At 40.6% G+C, this 26,312-nt stretch overlaps 1 protein-coding gene across 11 annotated transcripts in view; it reads right to left on the minus strand.

Annotated features, from left to right (window-relative positions):
- Positions 1-26,312, minus strand: part of MYCBP2 (MYC binding protein 2) — a 432,876-nt gene that overhangs the window by 95,966 nt on the left and 310,598 nt on the right. For 7 of the 11 annotated variants that reach the window (XM_039512057.1, XM_039512192.1, XM_039512042.1 and 4 more), the window contains 4 exons: positions 13,605-13,679; positions 10,952-11,176; positions 9,930-10,062; positions 242-367 (listed from right to left, as the gene is read on the minus strand). In XM_039512057.1, the coding sequence (XP_039367991.1) occupies positions 242-367; positions 9,930-10,062; positions 10,952-11,176; positions 13,605-13,679 (559 nt within the window). The remainder of the gene's footprint in view (positions 1-241; positions 368-9,929; positions 10,063-10,951; positions 11,177-13,604; positions 13,680-26,312) is intronic. The other 4 variants (XM_039512052.1, XM_039512444.1, XM_039512362.1 and 1 more) reach the window with 2 other exon arrangements.

The raw sequence follows: 26,312 nt of genomic DNA on the forward strand, positions 1-26,312 counted from the left end.
TACAGCAGAAATTTACATGAGTTACAACATTACTAACTGCATAAAATACAGTAGAAAATGCCATTGCAATTCTCAGCAACTCGTTTCACCATAATGATGGATGGTTTTGTGGGGGCACATCTGTGGGTGTCTCAAATGGCACTGATGTCTACTCAAGTCCTGGAAAACGAGTAGCAAAAAATACATAGGCAGAAGTTTGAAAAGATACTATTTTGTAAAATGTTTGTAGCTATAAACTTACCTTTGTTATTTGCAAGGCCATAATCAAATCCTTGTCCATTGCTACAAGCAGACCCCTTATTGAAAGCTTGTATTGAAAAAGGGCTTGGAGGAGGAGTCTGAGCATTTTGATCTAACAGAACTTGCTCTGTAAAACAAGCCATCACTTCAGTGTTAGTATTTCTTTTATCACTGATTTGCAGTGAAACGATGAGTCACAAGACAAAAGAATGATTGCTTTTAATGTTATTTTTCTGTTAGATTTTACACTTATGCTGTATGTTTGGGGCATTTGTCGCTCATGTCACAAGCTAGCATATACACTACTGAAAATGGGCACCACACTTATGCTGCGTGTTCAGGAATATAATGAAATCCAGTTGTTCATTATGCTTTACTTAACATTCTTAACAGACTGATGGAGCTGTGAGGCAATTACTGTAAAGGAGAAAATACTCAGCTGGTTCATCATCATCTCTTTCAACAACCAGTTCTCTTATCCCCATTCTGGAGAGCCAGTAATACAAACGATTATTTTTGTTAACACATACTAAATTCAAATTTATTGGTTTGCAAATATGTCTACACTCTTTGGGGAAGGGACTGTCCATGCTCAAACATCTGTAAGTTATCTGATGCATTGTACAAACTAGCATAAACAAATAACTAATATTACTACAAATAATAATTGAAAATATGTGCATAGTGTTGATACACTAATATGCATAACAGCACACATCAGCCATTCTTTTGCACAACCAGGTAAGACATCTACTGTCTGCAATAGCTGTATTTTGGAAAACCTGACTTACTGAGGAAGGGAGGAGGATCAAATTATTTCCCATTAGCTAGATAGAAAATTCCCCTAATTCATTTGCATGTCTCACCATCATTTCATAGAATCATAGACTTTAAGGTCAGAAGGGACCATTATGATCATGTAGTCTGACCTCCTGCACAATGCAGGCCACAGAATCTCACCCACCCACTCCTGTATCAAACCTGTGTCTGAGCCATTGAAGTCCTCAAATCATGGTTTAAACATTTAATGGATCTCATTCATTTTAAATTGTAGGCGTCAGGAATTAAAAATATTTTAAATGTTATAATGTTAATATAGCGATTTCTGATTACCAAATTATTAAAACAGATGGGAAATGAGTTTCCAGTTGCTTTAACTGGTATCCTCTGGCTGCTAACACATCTAACAGTGCTACATTTTAGTAAAATGGCTCAAAAAGTCAATTTTAATTAAAAATGTTAACTATAATTGGTGCTTCTTAAGTAAATTGCCAGAATACTGAACTGAGCAAAATGAATATAACAAAAACTCAAAGCTGTTTGAACATGTATGAGAAAGCAAGACATAACACTAAATAAAAATGTAGTAGCAAAATCAAAAGCAGACATATAATTTTAGCTCAGTTGAAAAAGGAAAGAAAAATATCGGCCAAATGAAAATTATGCAGTTCTTAGGAGAAAATGTACTGTTCTTTTAAAAACATACAGAGATGAAATGTTAAAACATGAAAAAGTGACTTTTGAAGACAACGAAACTTGAAAGAAAAACATTTTTCCTACCTGTCAATTGACCTTCTTTGAATTCTTCTGAATCAGTCTGGTATTGAAGTATTTACCTCCTCCCGTCCTTACTCCCCCCAAAACAAAAACAAAAACCAAGAAAACCCAACCCTGACAATTCCTTTGGGCAATTTGAGTCATATTTAGAATAATAGATTTTAAGGTTCAAAGGGAGCATCATGATCATCTAATCCAACATCCTGCATATTGCAGGCCACAGAACCTTACCCACTCACTCCTGTAATAGATCCCTCACTTCTGTTTGAGTTACTGAAGTCCTCAAATCATGGTTTAAAGACTTCAAGTTCAGAGAATCCATCATTCACACTAATTTAAACCTGCAAAGGAAGGGGGAAACCCCAGGGTCTCTGCCAATCTGACTCCGGGGAAAAATCCTTCCTGACCCAAAATATATCCATCAGTTAGACTCTGAGCCTTTGGGCAAGAAAACAGCAGTAAGTTTCTGGTGGATAACATCTGAACAGGAAGCAAAACATCATCCCACACTCTTAAATTCATGTGTTCTAGACCCAACATCACAGACTATAGGTGAGTATCGGACTGTTAGAAAAGTAATTAAAGAAACTAAATTTACAGGTAGAAAAGTTTTCCTAAAGGCTTCACTTTCTCTGCATAAATTCAGGACTGACAAAGAGCAAAAAAATAAACAAGGGAATTATTGTTGATGTAATCATCTACTGCTAAGACTCAAGGAGCTCAATATATTTAGTTTAACAAAGAGAAAATTAAAGGGTGACTTGATCTCAGTTTATAAGTACCTACATGGGGAACAAGTATTTGATAATCAGCTCTTCAATCTAAGGGTACGTCTTCACTACCCGCCATATCGGCGGGTAGCAATCGATTTCTCGGAGTTCGATATATCGCGTCTCATCTAGACGCGATATATCGAACTCCGAACACACTCCCGTCGACTCCGGAACTCCACCACCGCGAACGGCGGTGGCGGAGTCGACGGGGGAGCCACGGACGTCGATCCCGCACCGTGAGGACGGGTAAGTAATTGGAACTAAGGTACTACACTATTCGCGTAGCTGAAGTTGCGTACCTTAGATCGAACCCCCCCCTCCAGTGTAGACCAGGCCTAACAGACAAAGGTAGAATAAGATCCAGTAGCTGAAAATTGAAGCTAGACAAATTCAGACTGGGAAAAAAAAAAAAACCAACGGTGTACATTTTGGAGGTAATTAACCATAGAAAAAAAATTACTTGGGGTTCTGGTGGATTCTTAATCTTTGGCGATTTTAAAATCAAGATTAGATGTTTTTCTAACAGTTATGCTCAAATTAAAACAAATTATTTTAGGAAGTTGAGTGGTCTGTATTATGCAGGAGGTCAGACTAAATGATCACAACGGTCACCTCTGGCTTTAGAATCTATGATATAGTAGTGTTCGTGGAGGGGGCGGGGGAATGCATGGGCCCATCCCTGAGGGGAAGGGGCATGCTGGCAGCACAGGGCTGGGCGGGTCACTGTGCATCTGGCAACTGCCAGTTTGTAAATAGTGCCCTGTATTGGGCTGGGCGGAGCAGGGAGGCCCCTGCCTGTACCAAAAGGAACCATAAATTTAGAATTAATGTACTGTTTATTTTCCAATAAGTATACAATTTGTTTGTTAAATCATTTAAATAATTTGAAATAGATATAGGAAATTGTGAGTCTGTATCCCTACAGTCATTCATTTTATAAAACTATGATCAAACTTGTACAAAGTATGCCTTGGGAGGTATCATTTAAAAACTCAATCCGCTGATCATTATTATCCAATGTGTGGCAACATTGTATGTAAAGTTGTAAGATTCTACTGTATGACTTTACTGAGACATGCTCCAAATTTAGAAAAGCAGGCACAAACCAATGAGGAGTCCTTGTGACACCTTAGAGACTAACAAATTTATTTGGGCATAAGCTTTCGTGGGCTAAAACCACTTCATTAGATGCACAAACCAGTTCCTCAGAGATAAAGGCAAACTGTGGCCTCAGCTAGGTGTCAGCATAACCAAGTGGACTATCACTTGGTTAAATGGCCATTCTTTGGCAGAAAGAAGGGAGTGAGTGAGAAATTTACATCTTGGCAAACAGACTTGCTGTTGCCTGAACCCCAGGTGGAGACGAGAAATGCTATGGAGAACAGAGGACACAAATCACCTCTCCCCCCTCATCTTTACTCCCAGCATCAACAATGGTTGAAAGGCAAAAGCAGCATCCCTGGATTAGAAGAGGAGTCCTGGCTGAGAAATCCAGCCAGACTGCTGTAAGCATAGGGGAGAGAGAAACAATTTTGCTTCAAATTCGCTTAGCTTGTTAAGTTAGGTATTAGACCTAAAATAGGCACGTGACCCTGATTTGCCTTCAGGGTCAGGAAGTATCAAGAGTAAAAGCCCTTTCCCCTGAATGATGGAGGGACCTCTTCTATATCTCCTACAAGGAGATATAGATTGTATATCTTGCAGTAGCACAGCCTCAGGAGGGAGGTCCCTGAAGATGGATGGGGAAAGGGAAGAGGCAGAAATAAACTGCATATATATCCCACTTCCACCATGCTTAGAAACCAGCTATCCTATGATGTGCGCTGAAGTGGGAGAGGCAGTTTGTAAAACTGGGGAAAAAAATTATGCCACACTTAGAACTGACAGACTGCTCTCAACCATCAAAGTGAGCTCTTGAAAGATGCGACCTGCCTTGAACAAGCAGCTACCCAAGCAGAGGGTGGTGGTGGACATCTTTTCTGCTCCTTCCCCTTGGCAGGTCTTAGGCTTGTGTGGCAGCCCCCTAAAAATGCTGGGACTGGTGAGAATGGAATGCCTTCAGCTTCACTGCTGGGGTTAAATGCCTAGAGATTTTAGGGGTGCTCTCGAGTCTTTGCAACTATGCCGAGTTTCATTTATGTTTTCTGAGAAGAAAGATGGCCCTTCAAAAGGTAAGTCCAGAACTGTCTGTTGCACCTCTGAAGTAAGGCCAGAAGAGTGCGCCAGGACAAGTACTTCATTGTGATAGCAGAGGCCATGATGCAAGCTGTAGAATCTGATGCATCCAGACCTGCCTTCAGAGTTGTTCTGGCATACAACTTGCCCATCTCCATTAAAGACTGGAACTCTTGTTTCACCTCATCTGGGAGCTTCTCTTTGAACTCTGAAACTGTAACCACAGAATGAAATCATAGTGCTGCAGCAAAGTTTGCTGGTCTGCAATGCGAAGTTGTAATCCACCTTTGGAATAAAGCTACTTCCCAAGTAAATCCAGCTTCCTGTCCTCTATTTTTTGGGGTTGATACCTGGTGCCCTTGTCTTTCTTTCTCAGAGTCTGCCACCACTACAAGGGAGCCTGGAGGGGCATGATTATATAGGTGCTTGAACCTCTGAAAGGAGACATCCACTCTTTCTGCAGTTCGAGGCAGGGAAGCTGGAGACCGCCAGAGGACCTTGATAGGTCTAAGATTAGCTCTCACCATAAATGAGGCTTTCTAGCTGGATCTGGAGATACCAAAATGTCCATCAGCTTGTAGGTGGATGTCTAGGATAACAGCCATCCTCCTCAACAATTCCTGATGAGTCTTAAATCATCAGAAGGTAGACAAATAGACTCCATCACAATTGCTTCACTAAGGGATGAGGAAGAGGATGTCAAACAGTACTGGGGGATGGTTCAGTTCCTGCTCCTTTTGTGGCTGCTTGTGAGAGGGATCCTGAATCTGTTCGGTGATGGGCTCAATACTGCCGCTAGGGTATCTGTGGTGTTAATACTCCTGAATACTCCTGCAGTGTGCAGAGGCGGTCAAAAAAGCAAACAGGATGTTAGGAATCATTAAAAAGGGGATAGAGAATAAGACTGAGAATATATTATTGCCCTTATATAAATCCATGGTACGCCCACACCTCGAATACTGTGTACAGATGTGGTCTCCTCACCTCAAAAAAGATATTCTAGCACTAGAAAAGGTTCAGATACCAGGCTTAGGCAGGTGCCATACCCAGATGACAGAACTGGTTAGGTTGGGACACAAGAACTCACTTCACAGTTTGATGAAGAAACTGCTTCTTCTTGTGATCATGGTGGTGGCCAGCCATCAGTACTGGTGAAGGAAAAGTTATTTACTTATTCCCATAATACAAGAACTAGGGGTCGCCAAATGAAATTAATAGGCAGCAGGTTTAAAACAAATAAAAGGAAGTTCTTCTTCACGCAGCGCACAGTCAACTTGTGGAACTCTTTACCTGAGGAGGTTGTGAAGGCTAGGACTATAACAATGTTTAAAAGGGGACTGGATAAATTCATGGTGGCTAAGTCCATAAATGGCTATTAGCCAGGATGGGTAAGAATGATGTCCCTAGCCTCTGTTCGTCAGAGGATGGAGATGGATGGCAGGAGAGAGATCACTTGATCATTGCCTGTTAGATTCACTCCCTCAGGGGCACCTGGCATTGGCCACTGTCGGTAGACAGATACTGGGCTAGATGGACCTTTGGTCTGACCCGGTACGGCCCTTCCTATGTTCTTATGTTCTTAAGACCAGTAGATGGAGTCAGCTAAGGTGACTATAGGGACACTCTTGATTGAAGGGGGAAGCCCCACTGGTTCCAAAAGGGCCACTCATACAGTCCTGGTCCCCATCTGTGTGTAGCCCAAGTATCCCTTCTATAAACCCCTTGTGGTACTGAGGCTGATACCAGGGCTGGCAGGTGCCATACTCCAGATGACAGAACTGGTTAGGTTGGGACACAAGAACTCACTTCACAGTCTGATGAAGAAACTGCTTCTTCTTGTGACCATGGTGGTGGCCAGCCATCAGTACTGGTGAAGAAGGTTCAGACTTTGAAGAAAGGGGAGCTAGGGAGACAGAGCCGGTGCTGGGCATAAGCAGACTAAGCAACTGCTTAGGGCCCCAAGCAGCTTAAAGGACCCCCTATTCATTATTAATATGTGTTGTGTGTGAGGGAATCCCCAAAATATTCCTGCTTAGGGATCTCAATGGGCTAGCACAGGGGTGGGCAAACTATGGCCTGGGGGCTGAATCTGGCCTTTCAGATGTTTTAATCTGGCCCTCGAGCTCCTGCCGGGGAGCGGGGTCTGGGACTTGCCCTGCTCCATCTGTGCTGTGGCTCTGTGTGCCTCCCAGAAGCAGCAGCATCTCCCACCTCTGACTGCTACAAGTGGGGCAGTGAGGGGACTCTGCACGCTGCCCCGCAGCTCCCATTGGCCGGCAACTGTGGCTAATGGGAGCTGCAGGGGCGGCACCTGTGGATGGGCCAGTGCACAGAGCCACCTGGTCGCGTCTCCACGTAGGAGCCGGAGGGAGGACATGCTGCTGCTTCCGGGAGCTGCTTGAGGTAAGCGCTGCCCGGAGCCTGCACCTGATCCCCTCCAGCACCCCAACCGCCTACCCCAGCCTTGATCCCCCTCCCACCCTCTGAACCCCTCGGGTCCCACCCTCCTGCACCCCAGAGCCAACACCCTCAGCCAGAGCCCTCACCCCCTACCCGCACCCAACCCCCCCACCCCGAATTCCTCATTTCTGTCCACACCCAAGAGCCCTTGTGCCAAAAAGTTTGCCCACTCCTGGGCTCCCACAACATCTGTGGCAAGATCGTCGGTGGCTTTCCCCTAGACAATATCACCTTCATTGGTACTCTGATGGCTGAATTTGATGGAATTGCCCAGTATGGAGGTGAAGGCACTGGGTGTCAGTGCCGGGCGAGTCTCTTGCACTGTTGGTGATGGTGGCACAGAGAAGTTTAACTCCTCTCTTGCAGCCACAAACACCTCAGGAGTAGAAATGACCAAGAAGCAGCTATGGTACCAGGGCATGCAGCCAGCAAAGGTGCTTTGGGAACTGGTCTCAACAGGCCCATGCAGTGCTCTGAAGCCAGTGAACTCCCCTGTTTAGAGGTGTGCTCTGGGGTATGTTTCTGCTTTGAATGTCTTCCCAAGTCAATTTCAGCAGCATGTATTTTAATCTGGCTGCCTCCCGCCCCCTTGCCACCTGTCAAATGCCTATTTGAACCTATTGCAGCCACCACGTGTGCAGTTCTGCCACACCACAAGAATGGCAGGTTTGTGTTGAAATGCATGGGGAGAGGCTGGCTGAGCAAGGGTGCACAGGTAATCACTCAGAATAAAAAGAACAAACATTTATTTTAACCCAAAAAGAAAGAACAAACATTTATTTTTAAAGGTACTATTTATAGATTATAATAACAAAACTTTTTTATATTTATGACTAAAGACTAAAAACTGCAGAGGCTGGGACACCTAAAGGAAGGGGGGTGTAGGGTGTCAGAGGCTTGGCAGGTGTCAATATGATGTGTATGCATCAGGCCTGTGTGGTGCTGGTGTGCCTGACTAGTGCCACTAAGGGAAAGGGAAAAACACCCAGCAAAACTACAGCAACCACAACCTGAGCATACACTGTGCACATGTGCAGAAGAACAGTTGCAATCAATTTTCTATAAAATTTGTAAATTTGTGCTCACTACACATTATCCAACTCTTCACAGAACACACTTCACAAGGCAACAGCAAGTACAGAAGTTTGTTGTACAAGGCCGTACATTGTTGTTTTCAAGCATAAATAAGAAATAACACACAGTTTGAGAACCTTACAGGATAGCAGAATAAATGGAAAAAGGATTACAGAAGTTAGTAGACCTAGAAGATCAAGGATACTTTCATGCAAATATGAGATAAAATTCCCTAACGGAGCTTGTAGCAAATATTAGCTACAATTCACATTTAAATAATTTATCAACAATCAAAGTACAGTGATCAAAAGCAAGCAGTAATCCATCCAAATCCCAAGATTACTACTAGTATTAAGTCCTAAGTATGAAATGGAAAAAAATCTGTGATTTTTTGAGATTGTAAGTGTGGTATATTTAGATTTAATTAGGTTAAAAAAAAAATGCAAATTAAAGATCTATTTTGGGGTATTTACATAAAACAACATCATCCTGAGAAAATAACCCACTCTACTCTCTAATTGATCATGGAGGTAATTAAGCTAGTATTTTCACAGGAATTGACATTGATAAGGAAAAATATTGTTCTAGCCAAGAACACAAGCTCAGAGATCTGTCAAAATCCACAGAACTTGCTCAAAATATGCTGGTTGTAATGACCTAAAACATGATTGTATTTACTGCATTTTCTGGAAGCCATCTAGCCAGTCCTAAATTAACATTCACCACTCCTTTATTATAATAGGTAAAACAGGAAGCACTGAACAAAAGAACATTAGGTTACCAACTACAGATTTTTCCTCATTTCATATATGGAGTTCAAAATTGGTTGGCAATTTTTAGCAGGGTACTTTTGTGGCCCCAATCCAATGGTTGGGATTATATGTTAAACTCAAAATAAAAAATTCTAAGATGCTGTACAAATTCATTCACTCCTTTTTTTTTTCCCCTTTCAGGTGGAGACAAAAGTAGATTGAAAAAAGTTGCCTCAGGAAGTTCAGGATTGGTTGTCTGAAAACCAAATCCCCATAAAACAGAAGAAAGGACAACACTCGAGTTGAGGGGTTGGCAACCTCTGGCACGTGGCTCACCAGGGTAAGCACGTTGGTGGGCCGGGCCAGTTTGTTTACCTGCTGCGTCAGCAGGTTCAGCAGACCGCGACTCCCACTGGCCACGTTTCGCTGTCCTAGGCCAATGGGGGCGGCGGGAAGTGGCGCGGGTGAGGGATGTGCTGGCCGTGGCTTCCCACGACCCCCACTGGCCTGGGACAGTGAACCGCGGTCAGCAAGAGCCACGGTCTGCCGAACCTGCGGACGTGGCAGGTAAATAAACTGGACCAGCCCACCAGGGTGCTTACTCTGGTAAGCCGCATGCCAGAGGTTGCTGACCCCGTGCTCTAGTTCATAATTGGTACAGAAGAATGACTCAGAAAACACTTATAAAAATGTCATGTTTGCAAAATCTAAATGTCTGAAGATTGTACTGTAAAATTTAATTTAAAAAAAGTTTGACTTCATATTTTCTCCAATTGGGTTATTTTATAAGTTACTGTTTTACGTCTTTCAAACTCAGTTCTTAAAACTTCCCCTCCCCCCCACTTTATTTTGGCAAACACTTTAAGTAGTTAATTAAAAAAAAAAAAAGACAACTTGCCATCTTCGTGCCGCAGATACTGGTTTCCACCTCTGTCTCTAGCTAAGGACCATGCCTCGCCTTCATCACTCTCACAGAACTCTACCATGCTGTTCTTATCCATTTGCACCCATGTACCTTCAGAATTAGTCACCTGGTGCACACACATAAAAAAGCAGTTTATTCACTTTTCAAATAATCCAGTGCTCAGATCCAGCAACAAGCTTCAGTATATGAAAAAATATGCTCATTTCCATCACAATATTACAAAAAACATGTTTCTGAAATTAAGGCCACAGCCTGAGGTAAAACAAAAATCAATTCCATGTATGGCAAGTTTAAAATTATAAATACTTTCACAATATTAGGCCAGTTTATATTTGGGAAAAAAAAGTTCAATATTTGACCAACCACACAAACCCAAATAAGCTCTTAGAAGGTGTTATCCAACAACCTCCATGCTTTTTTGGCTCCTGAAACACCAAAATAAATTGTATTGTCTAGTTATGTATGAAATATTTGTAAATTTGCTAATTATGCTCCTGATGTTGTTTGAGAAAAATAGCATGACACACTACATCCTCAAGCCCATCTCAACAGGAAAATTCCAAAGCATGATGACAAGTACAATAACAATTGAATAAATACAGTGAAATAGGATCATTTTTGAACTGATCACAGCCCTGGAAATGATTCCTCCAACAAGATGAATTCACTTTGATACCTATGATCAATAAGTGAAACAGATAACCTTATTTTGCAATGAATCAACCATACAGTAACAGAAATATATAAATAAGTATAAGTAACTGCGGTATTAGAAAATTCAAGTTTAATGTAACTCCAATTAATGAACACTTTTCTACAAAGCAAAACACATAATTGAATTAGTATTTATAATATAAACCAAGTTCAAATGTTAACATTTAATCACCAGGGTTGGAAAAGCAAACCTTGTGTAGGGGAAGATGCTTTTGTTGCGTTTACTACTGATATTAACTGGTATCTATGAAGACATGAACTGAAGCTACAAGGATCCATACCTCGCCTACTGCCTTGACTTTGTTTCCCAGAACTAACATTCCAATTGGGATACCTCTAAGGTTAGGGCAGCTTCTGATGTTGTGACCTGAAGGGCCAGTCTTCACTACCTTGTACACTCCAGGTCCACCTCGAAGGAATGGCATATCTTGCTCTTGCATCACTGCTTCCTGTGTGCAGCGTGAATTTATGTCTTTGAAAAAGTCATCAGTATTAGACCTAGGCTCCTGAAAAATTTAAAAAAGCAAAAGAAAAACAGAATAGAACCTGTTAATAATGCCTTTGCACTTTTTAGATTAGAAACACCTCTTCCCTAAATCTGGAACAGTTAACTTCTTACCCTAGAAAGAGAAAAAAAACTGGTCATAATGCCAGTCGAACTGTAAGTTTCCTTTCCAACTGATCGTTTTAGCTTGCAGAAGTACACACATCTCAACTACTGCGGTACTTGAAATGAACAGGGACTTCAGTGGAATAGAAATTGTTTAAATTTGGGCCACTAAATATATAGATATTTTCATATGTGCAGTTTGACATAAAATTATTTTCACCAACATTTTCATGAAGTACGTTGTGTTTAGTACTGTCATTTATCAGCACAGAGAATCCAAACATGCGATTGAGTATCTTGGAAATATAACAGCTAAAAGTAACCAGTGATTAATCTGGGCATGTGTAACAGAGACATATATGCTATCTGGTTTCCAATTCATATGTGCTCCTTTCTCTGAACTCAATTTCAGGAATATATTGTAAACACTGAATAAAGGTAAAATTATTACTACTAAGGCCAAGTGGAGCAGTAACCCCATGTTTCTTGTATGCACATAATAAAATACTAGTGTGTATTTATTATTATATTTTTACTGCGACAATCAGAGTAGCATTGCAGACTTATTTTGCTTAGAACCAAGCAAGGATGAAGGACAAATTCAGGCCTGATGTGATGTTATACTTCTGAGGTATGACGATTCCATATGTTTAGAGTTCCTAGACAACCCTCCAACCTTCACTGTAAATGAGGAATACTGGCAGGGCGCTTCCACTGGCTGTAATTTAATAAAAATTCCAGTATACATGAAGATAATGGGGAGGAACACTAATACACACTTTATATCACAAAGAAACAAATATGTAGCTGTAGCAATGACCAATGTACTTTAAAAACCAAGACGTGTGACCTGCATACAAAGACCACTTGCAAGTGTGGTTAATTTCTTTATTAAAATCACAATTTTTGCACTGTTCAGTTTTCAGCTCTATTTGGTGTTGTTTCCTGTGTTTTGTGCCCAGAATGTTATAACACCCCTCATAAAATGTTATAATAGCTTTCCCAAGAAAACTACTGCAACTGAGACATTATACAGTATAAAGTTGTTCTGCAAAGAAGGGAATTTTCAATCCAATTTGTGGCATTTTCTAAAGTAAATTGTTTCAAGGAGGAAAAAAAGCCTAATGTTCTACAACTAGAAGCTAAGCATTTTTGTCAATTAAGGTTTCTATATATCTACAGAGCAGCAAAGCAGTTCAGTGTTGTTGCAGTGAAATGTGTATTTTTAAGTCGCTAAACCAATATGCGTAATTATTTGAGAATAATTTCCATTAAAAAGATTCTATGGAAACTGCTGCCTAAAAAGCAACAATAGCCTTCCAAATAATTTACAAAAGCATCTGAGAGATATTTAAAACACTTAGTCATGTATAATGCAACTGGATATTTTTCTACGAATTATGACACTTTTGAAATAGATTAGTAAAGAAGTTAGTGTAGTGTTCATCAGCATGGGTATTTTTAGTAAAAGTCATAGACAGGTCACAGTCAGTAAACAAAAATTCATGACCTGTGACCTGTCCATGAATTTTACTATATACCTTAACTAAAACTTGGGCCGGGGGTGCTCTGGGGACGGTGGTCTGGGGTGCTGCGGGTGCTGGGCGGGGTGGGTCTGGGACCCCCTCAGGTGCTGTGTGTGTGGGTGGAGGGGGATAGGGGGTGCCAGGCAGTGGTGCGTGGCCCAAGACCCCACTGACACTGGGGGAGGTTGGGGGGGGGGAGGGTTGGTGGAGCAGGTTCTAGGCAGCCCCTGAGCCAGCTGCACTGGCCGCTACAGAAGTCACGGAGGTCACAGATTCTGGTCTCTTCCATGACCTCTGTGATAGACATGCAGCCTTATTTATCAACTGTGTTTATTAATATTTTTGAGCTGGCCCAGTTCATAAGGCAGCCTATTATGTTCAATGTACTGATTTTTGCAATGGACTGAAAACAGGGAAAGAAAAGTTTAGCAGTATACCTTCCTTGTCTATAAACATAGCAATTGGAAGGTTGTCTTTTTAATGTTAAATGGCCAACAATGCTTGTGAATTCAATATTGTAATTAGGATGTACTATATTTAAAAGAAAATGGTTATTTTTGTGTTGCTGGAGGTTCACAGTAACCATCATTAGCATTTTGAACTAATAATTTTTCAATCTAGAGTACAGTGATATTAAAAGAGTAGATACACAATTCTAGAGTATGGTATTAACATACCTAGCATTTCCTGCAAAAATACGTCAGAATACAGCAGACTTTAAAAGGTTATTTAATATAAATGTATTTATTAACGTAAAACATCAGGATATAATGTGACTGTTCTTGACAGTTAACTCACCTGGGGGGGAAAAGCTTTAGAAGTCCTTGAAAAAAAGTCCAAATCCCTGACTCCTTGGCTAGCATTAAAGACATTCTGAGCAACAAAGTTTAAAAAAAGACAAATATCAACAAGGAAATGGGAACAAGAGAACATTGGAAGAAGATGCTAGAGACATTGTAATTCAAATTGTCTGCATTCTAACATCAATAAAATAAATTGACTTTTTAAAATGAAGTCACTTGAGTCCATTGCTCATCATTGCAAATAATCTGTTAAACAAAAACAGATTCGTATGTCAAAAGCTCTAAACGGATGTAGTGTGTCATGCCATTTACTGAAATAAGAGCCAGACATCTGTTAAAGCTTGAGACTTGTGCAAGACAAACCCCACACTCCTGTCACAGTGAAACAATGTATGTTCCAGTGCAAGCCAGATTTGTTTTATGACAAGAGAGTCTGCTGCTTTCTAAAGATTATTTGAGTGAATTAATGTGACATGGTTGAATGTGGACTTTCAGCCACCCAATTCATAACAGGAAAGATATATAAAGTATTAAGCTGTCTTCAAAAAAGTTGGAAAACAAATTATTGCCACACAGTACAACCTCACTAGTATGCACACCTAAAATTTGCATACAAAAATAGTACCCTCTCCCCATTATACCAGAAGAAAACCTAAAATAGAGTGTGATAGGAGGGATTATCACTAAGAATTTATTAGTAGTACAAAATATACATTTACTAGTACATTATAAAATACAATAAAATAAAATGCATTCTAAAATAAATGAACGAGTTTTAGCAAGCTGAATTGCTGTCCCATTCAGTAGGTATTAGTGAGGTTCTACTGTACATTTTAAATAACTTTCACAATGCAGCTAGGAAAATATTCATTAATCTTCAGGAAGAAAACATAAAACAACCTATTCTCACATTAAAATACAAACTTTATTTCTTTCCACTTCAAAGAAACTCTCCCTGCTCCTGTCATATGCAAGCAAAATTTCATCTCTATTTAATGCAGAGTGTTAATTAATTATCATGAAAATGAATCTATTCTGCAGCATCTCTCTGGAATAGCAACACTTATCTAGACTAACAAAATATGCTTATTATTAAAATCATGTTTCCTAGGCCTATTTTGACAAGGAAATTAAATTAAATCCTTGAACAGCATTCATATTACAGTTTAACAATGGTATATAGGAGAGGTAATGAACTGTCTTAGAGTTTAAAAAAAAAAAGTCATACAGAAAGCTTCTGACAATTTTTTCCATACATTGCTTTTCCAAGGTTGTACATATGTTAAAAACAATGTAAGCAAAAAAAATCAACTAAAATAAACCATCTCAAACAGAGATCAAGTTTTACTAACATGAAAAATCTTCAATTTTAAAAAACTAGAACAGAACAATACTAACTCTGACACCTTTTTAGAATACATTATATTCATGTAGTGCTGGAACAGGCACAACATTTATACACAAAAAAGGTGGCTGATGTCCTTCCTGTTAAGGCAGAAAGATGAAATATAGACCCAGACATTTGGCATAAATCTAAGAGAACTATTAAAGCCTATATTTGTCTGATCAGTTTATTTTTTAATATAAATTGAATAAATTGAATTAACAGATTGAATGTCTAATTTTGCCATTTATTGTCAATGTCTATTCTTAACAGAGAAATGCAGACTTTCCGTACATAAAACAACATCAGAAATGATTTTTCTGGTGCTCTTTCAAGTTGCATATTATTATTTTTGTGTTATAAAGCTGTATGCGAATGCAATGAACACAAAATTATCAGCAGGAAAAAAAGCAATATAATTGCTGTGCAACAATGAATATACCAAACTTATGGCTTATAATATGCTGAATGCCAGTTTAAAGGAATGTACATGAATGTGTATGTTGGTTTAAAAATGCCTAATAAAATTCTGCCAGACTGAAAACAATGTTCCCATTTTGAAGAAAAAAAATTCGATTGACAGACCAAACGTGTCACATTTTAGCCCTTCTGCTGCCATCTGCAGACTCTTAATTCCTATCTTTTCCTTTGCAAACCAATTTTGAACAAAAAATCTCATTCTTAATGAAAAAAGTGTGTAAAGATTTGAAAATATTTAAATGCAAATTATTTAAAGAACAACATTTTAGCAGAGAATTTGGGGAGAGTTTAACAACTTTAATTCATTTGAAATTTCTGAAGCACAGCATTGCAATCATTTTTCTATCTCAGAGTGTGCTTTTACTGTGAAAACAACTCTAAAATGACATACTGGGAATCAATTTTTATTGTGCTTCAATGATTTGATATCAAATTCCCTCAGATTACAAGATACTTTTTCCCCCCACTAAACTCTGCCAATTAAACCTGTGATCTGGAAATTATACCGGATTCTTTTCTTCTTATGGCCTGCCACTACAGTAAAGGTTCAGGAGGGCAAATTCTTCCTGCAGGCACACCTATACAAACCTGTTGGCTTACAACGGGCACAAGTGTAACAGAGCAATGTCTGGCTTGCAGAAGACAGTTTTTCTCGTTAACGAATGACATTTGAAATTAAGTAATTGAGAGATACACAAACACAGAATACCATTTTTACAGTATCACTCTTTAAAGTAGAACCACACTTGAAAGTTATATTAATCTAATTTCTCATAAAAGAAACCTAAATTTCTCCCCATTACATATTGGTCAATGGTTCATATATCTTTTTGTTATTAGTAATACTTTGTATTTATATATCATCTTCTATAAGAGGGCCTCCAAATCCTTTCTGTACATAATAAACTAAACTTCACAACATCCATACAAATTAGGTATTATAACCATTTTACAATGAGAAAACCAACATACAGGGAGATTAATTTGTCCAAGACCACAATTCACTTGGGCCAGAGCCAGGAATAGAACCATGGCCTCATGAATTCCAGATTCTCTGCTTTAACTACTTCTGCCCCTAAACTGAATCTTTTAATTGAAATGTGCAACATAATAGTGTCAGCAATTACAATACTGTTCTTCAACCAAATGTGTTGCTGTTTCTAGTCCAAACCCCATTTTCTATGTTTTGAAGATGTATGAAAATTCTCTCCAAACTGAAATTTGGCATAAATAAATCTTAGCCCAGAATGACTTATCTCCCAATTGTCAAAACATGTTAATTACATTTTTTAAATATAATACCTGTAAAGATTTTCAAAACTTTACAGAATTTTTTTTCTATATAATTTTAAAATGGCATTTTAAAAAATGAAATTTCATAAGTCAATATCCCACAGCATGCAGTAGCTAGATATTATTGTATGGCATGAGTAGCCCTGAGCTAAAAATGCTAAAATCAGTCAAATCATGGGAGTTAAAGTCTAATCCAAGTCTTCTATTTGCTTAACAGAGTCAAACCCTAGGGTAGGGATGAATTTTCACTCTAAGTAGTGAATGAGGACTTTGTCTTCGAGCACACAGGAAAGGAATCTTTTCACATATACAGTTGCATCATCTATAAATTCAATTAAAAATATCCAGTATTAGGATAGAGAATTTAAACATAAAAGAAAGAATTTCAGAAGTAAAGGTTCACCCAGCATCAACTTGACTATACTGCACTTACAACATGCAGTACAGAATTAACTCTTCACTAAATAGGTAGTATGTAACAATTCATTCTTAAATTTAGTCATGTTCACAAAGAAGCTGAAAATGGTATATCATGGGCCAACCAAGCATGAAAAGGCTAAGAGAAAATTATCCCAGTGCTCTGCAAATTCCTTTGCTCTGCATTCAGTAGTACATAAGAATGTACATAGTGATCTAGAATTTGGTCTTCTGATACTATAAAGTTTAAATGACAGGTTTCAGAGTAGTAGCCGTTTAGTCTGTACCCACAAAAAGAAAAGGAGTACTTGTGGCACCTAAGAGACTAACAAATTTATTTGAGCATAAGCTTTTCTGGGCTACAGCCCACTTCATCGGATGCATGCAGTGGAAAATACACTAGGTCCTACTGTATTTTCCACTGACTGTATTTTCCACTGCATGCATCTGATGAAGTGAGCTGTAGCCCACGAAAGCTTATGCTCAAATAAATCTGTTAGTCTCTAAGGTACCACAAGTACTCCTGTTCTTTTTATAAAGTTTAAACGTGTCTCCAAAACTGCGAGCCTTTCCAAAGTCTGCCATGACTGCTATGATAATCCAGTTCACTCTGATTTAACAAAAACCACACACAAACTCAAAGGAATGGAAGGATAGAACCTTCTTAAAATAGTCCTTTGACTCTGGAACAATCCCATAAAGGAAATTAAGAAGAGTCCTACACTATCAAGGACTTTTCACCAAAACACTCCAACTAGAGGAAAATATCAGCTTCCTGTTTAAAAGTATTTAAAAATTTAAAAAACAGTAATTCCCTTATCATCAGAGCTCAAATGGCATCAAAATGAGTCCACAGTCCTCTATCATAGAAAGGTTACTAAATATATTTCATCTCAACTTTCAACTGCATGAATGTTTCTATTTGCCATGAATTTTATGAGTAAGTAGCCTTAAACGTAATTTGATGGTCCTTAATTTTTCATGTTCCATTGTTTTTGACATGTCCATTCAACTTTGAATATTTTATTGTGATAGCAGTCACATTAATTCTCCTTGGCGAATCACTTCTTTTGAGAGTGAACACAATTCACGTTCTACCAAGGAAGGTAGAACCATTTGCTGTAATAGAAAATGGTCTTGAACTATCTACAAATACTGACAAGCCGAAACTTGCTGATATAAATACCTACTTTTCCAGTGATGCAAAATAACTTATAAACTGAAGACTGTCTTTTACAGAGAAATTAGAAACACTCTTAATTAATAATAAATAAGACCCCTATTTGAATCACGTGATGATTGTCCAAAACTTGTGGTTGTGGACAAACCACGGAAAGTCGCAGAAAAGTAATAATGGACCTTATTATTTGTGATAATAAGGTCCACTATTACTTTTCCGTGATTTTCTGCTGTGGGCTGACCCGGGCTGAGTGGAAGTTCCCGCTGTTGGCAGCCCATTGTCAGCCACCTGGGGGCTGAAAGGGGGGCTCCTGCTGTTTGCCGCCTAGGGCTGACAGCAGCTGCCCGGTGCTGACAGTCGGGGCAGCCAGGGCTCCGTCAGCACTGGGCACAGCGGGGTTCCCACTGTCAAAATTGCAGTGGAAGCCTAATATTGCAGGGTCTGCAATTTCTGCAATATTGTGAATTAATAATAAATTATAAATAATATCATCAACTACCTCACTATGGGTGATTAACATGAAATCCTGTGGAGATTTCATAGTATTAAGTACTGCACTAATTGAGCAGAAGTGTAGAGCCACTTTTTAAGGTTAAAAAATAATGTGGGTTAGCTTTTGAATAAGTCTTAAAATGATTGTTTCCACATATTTTACTTCCATGGATTCTGAATCAAGGTAATTCACTATCCCTGTTACCATAGTGTCAGGCAGTGGACTGTGGGGAGAGAACAAGTTACTTACCTGCACAACTTGAGTTCTTTGAGATGTTTTGTCCCTATGGGCGTGCAGCTGTAGGATGTGGGTGCCCCTGTGTGCTCTCAGCTGGAAATTTAAATTAGCAGTATCTATGGGTCCCCACCTGTGTACTATTCAACCCTGTCCTCTAGAGCAAGGATGTACAAAGAGGAGTGGACCCACTAATGCTCCAGTTTCTTCTCAACTATAGATCCTACAATACTCTGCAGCAGAGGAAAAGGAATGATGGAGATGGAACACCCAACATCTCGAAAAAACTCAAGTTACTGTGCAGGTAAGTAATCTCTCATCCTTCTTCAAGTATATGTCCTTCTGGTTGCTCCAATGTAGGAGACTCCCAAGCAATAATGCAAATGGAGTTGGGTGTTGAGGAGGCAGATCCAACATGGCTCAGACGACAGCATCACCAAAAGTTGCTTCTATCTTTGATGCAGGTAGGATAGCATAAAGTTTGGAGAAAGTGTGAACTGAGGACCAGGTTGCAGCCCTTTACATTTCCAGTATGGGATTGTCCTTAAGAATGACTATAGATGTGGACTGAGCTCTGGTAGAGTGGGCTGTCATTCTAGCAGAGGGGACACATTCCAGCAGCTTCATAGTAGGCCAGGGTGCAACCTGAAACCCACGCTGATAGTCTCTGTGTGGAAACTGACTGTCCCTTCATTCTTTCAGCAAAGGATACAAATAGTCTGGGCAAAGCCCTAAGGTTCTTTGCCTGCCCAGATCAAAGGCAAGTGATCTTGTAATATCTAAGTGTGGACACTAGTCTGTTTTCTTGAGACACTGGACTTAGGGTAAAACAGCAGCAAATGGTATCCTGATTGATAGGAAAATCTGATGAGACCTTCAGCAGAAACTGAGGATGGTGGCACAGCAGAAGACAGTATATGGCGGCTTGGCCACCAACTCCCTGAGTTCTCCCATCCTTCTGACTGAGGTGATAGCTACCAGAAATGAAGTCTTCAGGGAGAGATGAAGGAATAAACAGGTACTAATAGGCTTGACTAGGGGGTTTCTTAACATGTTGAGGATTAGACTGAGGTCCCATGGAGGTATGGGGTTCCAGACACAAGAAAATAAATTAGATAAGTCCTTAATACATCTTGCTGTGGTAGGGTAGGCAAAGCTAAAAGGCCCTCAATAGGGAAATGGAAGGCATACAGCTACCAGTACGCCTTAACAAAGCTCACTGACAGTCTGTGTGTTTTTAATTTCAGCAGGTAATCAAGGATCTTCAAGAAACTTCAGAAACAGCTACAGCATGGCAGGAGCACCAGAAAAGTAAGTGTTTCCACTTCTACCATAAATTTGTGGTATTCTACCATATTCTACCATAATATGTGGGAGTCATCTGACTGCTCAAAAGTACAGCGTGGATTTCTGCCAAGCAGCCTAACTCTAAACGAGAAAACTATCAAGGAGCCAGGCCATAAGGCTCAGTGACATGAGGCTGGGATGGCTCGGGGTGTCTGAGTTCTGTGTCAGGACATCTGATCTCACAGGTAGGTGTTGAGGCATTGCCACAGATAAATGAAGTAGATCCGAATACCACACGTGTCTTGGCCATGAAGGTGCTATTAACATGGCCCTTGCCTGCTCCTGCCTCAATTTGATTAAGGTCCTGACAATTAGTGGGTATTGGATGGTAAGTGTAGAGAAGAAGGAGGAGCTGGGGGAGTAGGAGAAGGTCCGTCCCCTAAAAAATCACAGCTGCATGCCCCAATGGTGCAGAAGATTTTGTATTTTACATTTGTTGGATTTGCAAAGAGATCCACTCTGAGGTGGCCCCATGTTTGGCAGATTCTGTGAAAAAACAAGTATCAGAGGGGTAGCCGTGTTAGTCTGGAACTGTAAAGGCAGCAAAGAATCCTGTTGCACCTTATAGACTAACAGACGTATTGGAGTATGAGTTTTCGTGGGTGAATACCCACTTTGTCGGATGCAACCGACGAAGTGAGGCATGCATCCGGCGAAGTGGGTATTCACCCACGAAAGATCATGCTTCAATACGTCTGTTAGTCTATAAGGTGCCATAGGACTCTTTGCTGTGAAAAAACAATTTTTTGCGCTCCCTTAAGTGGTTCTGATGGAAGTTCCTGCTCAAGGAATCTGCCACAGTGTTTTGGAGGTCTGGTAGGTTAACTGGAGATCTCTATGTGGTGGGTAATCTACGATTTCCATAGTTTTAGTGACAATGCATAAGGACCGGGATCTGTTGTATTAATTTAGATGGAATATATGGGCTAAAGATGTTAATATAACCCAGTCACACTGTCCAACATTAAACAATGTTAAGTAAGGTTCAGGGTTTGTTATACCAAGACCTCAGCCTGCTTAACACCATGGCAAATGCATAATTAAACATTCTGTTAACGTTTTATTAAAGATAAAGAAGGAAAAACAGTGACCACATTTGAAACATACAGTATAAAATAAGCTTTCATTTTACCATCCCTTGTTCCCTTTCCCTTTAGTGGAGAGAATTCTTAGAAGGAAAACCCCCTTATCTGACAGTCTCTTAGAGAAAATTAAAGATGGCAATAAATATCCTTTTGGGGAAAAGATAAGAAACTAGCTCAGATGAGCTGGAGCTGTTAAGGTTAAATTCTGTTTTATCCCAGATGGTGTTGGGAATTCAGCTGGAGGTAGCAGAGGTGGTGATGATATTTGCTTAACTCTCTCTGGCCTGATCAGACCATCTCTCAAAATTAGAATGACAAAGGCTGCAGTCCCAGGAGATGGTGGGGGTGGCAGACATGATGGTGAAGCATGCTTCAGGAGCCTCTGTCTGTATGCCCTATTTCCTTCCTGAAGTCTCTTTAAGGACCCCAAACGGGACTGGTGAGTGGAATTCATCCCATCATAATTTTGTCAACCAATTGGGCTAATATTAGAACCTAAGAATGGCCATACTGCGTCAGACCAATGGTCCCTCCTGCCCAGTTTCCTGTCTTCCAACAGAAACCAATGCCAGATACTTGAAAGGGAATGAACAGAACAGGGCAATAGTCAAGTAATCCATCCCCTATCAACAACTGGCAGTCAGAGGCTTAGGGGAACCTGGAGCATGGGGTTGCATCCCTGACCATCTTGGCTAATAGCCATTGATGGATCCATCCTCCATGAACTTACCTAGTTCTTTTCAGAACCCAGTTATACTTTTGGCCTTCACAGCATCCCCCGGCAATAAGTTCCACAGTTTGACTATGCACTGTGTGAAGAAATATTTCCTTACATTTGTGTTAAACCTGCAGCCTGTTAATTTCATTGATGATCCCTGATTCTTACGTTACATGAAGGAGTAAACAACACGTCATTCACTTTCTCCATACCATTCATGATTTTATAATCTTCTGTCATATACCCCCTTAGTCATCTCTTTTCCAAGCTGAAAAGTCCCAGTCTTTTCAATCTCTCCTCAAATGGAAGTTGTTTCATACCTCTACTCATTTCTGTGGCCCTTCTTTGTACCTTTTCCATTTCTAATAGATCTTTTTTAGCTTTGTTTGCTGCTGCACATTGAACGGATATTGTCAGAGAACTATTCACAGTAACTCCAAGATCTCTTTCTTGAGTGTAACAGCTAATTTAGATCTCACAGTTTTGTATGTATAGTTGGGATTATGTTTTCCAATATTCATTACTTTACATTTATCAGCACTGAATTTCATCTGCTATTTTGTTGCCCACTCACCCAGTTTTGTGAGATCTCTTTGTAACTTTTTGCAGTCTTCTTGGACTTAACTATCTGACACTCCAATTTCACCTCATTTCCAGTTCCACAGTTTCTAATTTTACCAGGCACAATTTTAATCGAGTCCTTGAATTCTATTAGCATGACTTTTTTTGTTTAGACTAATTTACTCTGTCTGGTTTCTTTACACCTGTTTAAAATATTCATTACTAAAAACAACTTGACCTACTTTTTATTAACATTTGTTATTACAGGTTATTATAACATCTTATAAACTTTCATATATTTATTACAATTAAATGTACAATTACAGTAAATCTATAGGCCTAATTATTACAATAGTTCTTCCTCCCCCTTATCAGTTATAGCACTTGCCATCCTATTGTTACTTCTGAGGGCATTCTGTGCCAAAAAAAATTGTGTATAATATTTTAAAATTCTGCAAATTTTGTCAAATAAATGTGGAGGCTCCAGCATGGCACTGGGGAGCACAGGCCACTGGCTGCACAGAGGTGGGAGATCACTGTGCAGCTCCCCTCGGGGATACATGCTCAGTGGTGAGGCTGCACCCAACCCTGACACAGTGCAAGGACTGGGCTTGCCCCAGAAACACCCCAGGACCCTGCCCATCTGTGCCAGGTGCAGGCAGGCAGGCTCAGCAAGGCAGGACCCAAGTGTGGAGGGGCTTAGTGTGGGGGGATTCAGGTGTGGGTTCAGAGGGTTCTGTATGGGGCAATCTGGGTGTGGGTGGCTCAATGGGGGATCTGGGTGCAGGAAGGATCTTGATGCACAGGGGCTTGTTGGGGGCAGTTCTGGGTGCAACGGTAATGGGACTCTGCTGGGGGGGTCCAGGTGAAGGTGGCAGGGGCTCAGCGGGGTGTGTGTGTCTGGGTGTGGAGGGGGATAGATCTTGGCAGGGGCGTATAGGCTTAAGAGGCTCAGTGGTTGGGACTCATCGGGGTGGTCCAAGTGCAGGGTGGGGATGAGACTCAGTGGGAGAGTCTGGGTATGAGAGGGTCTGGATACACAGGGATTGGGCGGATGGAGGAGAAGCTCCCTGTACAGGGATCGCTCCTCCTGCAGCTCAGGAGCGATGGGTGCAGGAAGCCGGGGGGTGGGGGGAGGAGAGAGAAGGGGAGAGTTTGCAGAGCTTCCTTCAGTGGAGGAGAAATCTGAGGGTGGGTCTGACCCAGCCCCAGATGCTGTGCAAGGGAAAAGGAAGTCCTGTCCTTCCCAGCCCAGCTGGAACTACTAGCTGAGCCTGGGGAATCAGCCTTGACAGTAGGAGCCACCATCTGGGTCTTCCCCAGTCTCGCCTCCTGCCCCACCTTTCTGCCGGTTGTCCTGGGCCCCTGAAGCATACTGCTGGGAAGGGTTGTATGACCACTCTCGCGGTTTCCTTTTGCTTCCCCATCAGAAAGTCATTTTTTTGTGGGGAACAAATTGTGCGCATGCGCAGTGGCACAGAATCCACTCAGGAGTATATTGTCTATTATTAGTGTGACTGAGTGACTGTGAATGTCGTGGAGAAAATGCTTTGCTGAACTCCAGGTATATTATGTCCACCACATTCCCCCCTCCACCAAACCAGTTACCCTGTCAAAGAGGAAATAAAGCTAGTTTGGCATGATTTGTTCTTGGTAAATCCATGCTGGCTGCTAATGACTACCCCTTCATCCTCCAGGTATCAAAGTCAGGCTGACTGTTCTATAGTTCCCCAGTTCCTTTCCCACCCTCCCCTTTTTAAAGTTGGGCACTATGGTAGCCCTTCTCCAGCCTTCTGGGACCTCTCTTGTCATCCATGAGTTGGTAAATATTATTGCCAGGCGCTCCAAGATTTCTTCAGTTAATTCCTTGAGTACCCTCAGGTGAATAGCATCAAGCCCTGCTGATTTTAGTTCATTCAAATTGGGCAAAAGATCTCTGATGTTCTTTTCTTATCCCGATCTCCATCCATTCCCCTTTACTGTCTATGGTAACTTCGCTAATTGTCTGATCACGTTATTTTTTATGAGAAGACTGAAGCAAAGTAAGTATTGAGTAGCTCTGCCTTACTATCATCTTTCATTACCAGCGGATCCACACCATCCTTGATCTTTTTTTTTGTCTAACATGCTTGAAGAACCCCTTCTTGCTGTCGCTAACATTCCTTGCCAGCTGTTACTCATTCTTTGTCTTGGCTTTCCTGATTTTGTTCCTACGCATTTGCGCTATTCCCATTTATACATCCTTGCTGACATGTCCCTCCTTCCAATTCCTGTATGTATCCCTTTTGGATTCTAGATAGCTAAAAAAGCTCCTTGTGCAGCCATACTGGCCTCCTGTGGCTCTTCTTATCTTTCCATAGCTTGATGTTGAGCTTCTAGTATTACATCTTTATGGGAATGCCAGCCGCCTTTGATTCCTTTTCTTTGTAACTGGTTTTTCCATGGGACCTTGCCTGCTATTTCTGAGTTGGTTGAAATCTGCCTTTATGAAATCTAGTGCCCTTATTTTGGTATTCTCATATCCTCCTTTCCATAAGATCTTGAATTCTATCAGATCACAATCAATTCATCTCTGTTGGTCAAGACCAGATCCAAAACGGATGACACTCTAGTTGTTTCCTCAACTTTCTGAATCAAAGTTGTCCCCTACACGCTAAGATTTTGCAGGACACACTATGTTTTGGTGTAATAGTCTTCCAACAGATATCAGGGAAGTTAAAATCCCCCATTAGTACTAGCCCATGTGTGTTAGCTAATCTTGTTACTTGCTTGTAGAATGCCTCATTCACTTCCTATTCCCACCATAGCATCGCTACTGTTCTTTCCCTTTTATTCCTCACCCAGAGACTCTCAGCAGGTCTGTCGCTCGCTCAGAGCGAGCGTATACATTCTTGATGTACAGCGCACCGCCACCTCCTTTTCCCTCATACCTATCCTTTTGGAACAAACTATATCCCTCAATGCTGGTACTCCAGTCATGGGAGTTGTCCCACCAAGTGTCTGTAATGCCAATTAATTAATAATTTTCTTCATATACCATGACTTCCAATTCATCCTGCTTGTTCCCCATACTCCTTGCATTTGTATACAAGAACATAAGAACAGCCATACTGAGTCAGACCAAAGGACCATCTAGCCCAGTATCCTGTCTTCCAACAGCGGTCAGTGCCAGATGCCTCAGAATGAATGAACAGAACAGGTAATCATCAAGTGATCCATCCCCTGTCACCCAATCCCAGTTTCTGGCAAACAGAGGCTAGGGACACCATCCCTGCCCATCATAGCTAATAGCCACTGATGGACCTATCATTCATGAACTAATCTAGTTCTTTTTTGAACCCTGTTATAGTCTTGGCCTTGACAACATCCTCTGGCAAAGAGTTCCACAGATTGACTGTGCGTTGTGTGAAAAAAAATACTTTGTTTGTTTTAAATCTGCTGCCTATTAATTTCATTGGGTGACCCCTAGTTCTTCTGTTACGAGAAGGAGTAAATAACATTTCCTTATTTA

This window comes from Mauremys reevesii, linkage group 1, assembly GCF_016161935.1.
Source record: "Mauremys reevesii isolate NIE-2019 linkage group 1, ASM1616193v1, whole genome shotgun sequence".
Classification (NCBI taxonomy): Eukaryota; Metazoa; Chordata; order Testudines; family Geoemydidae; genus Mauremys; species Mauremys reevesii.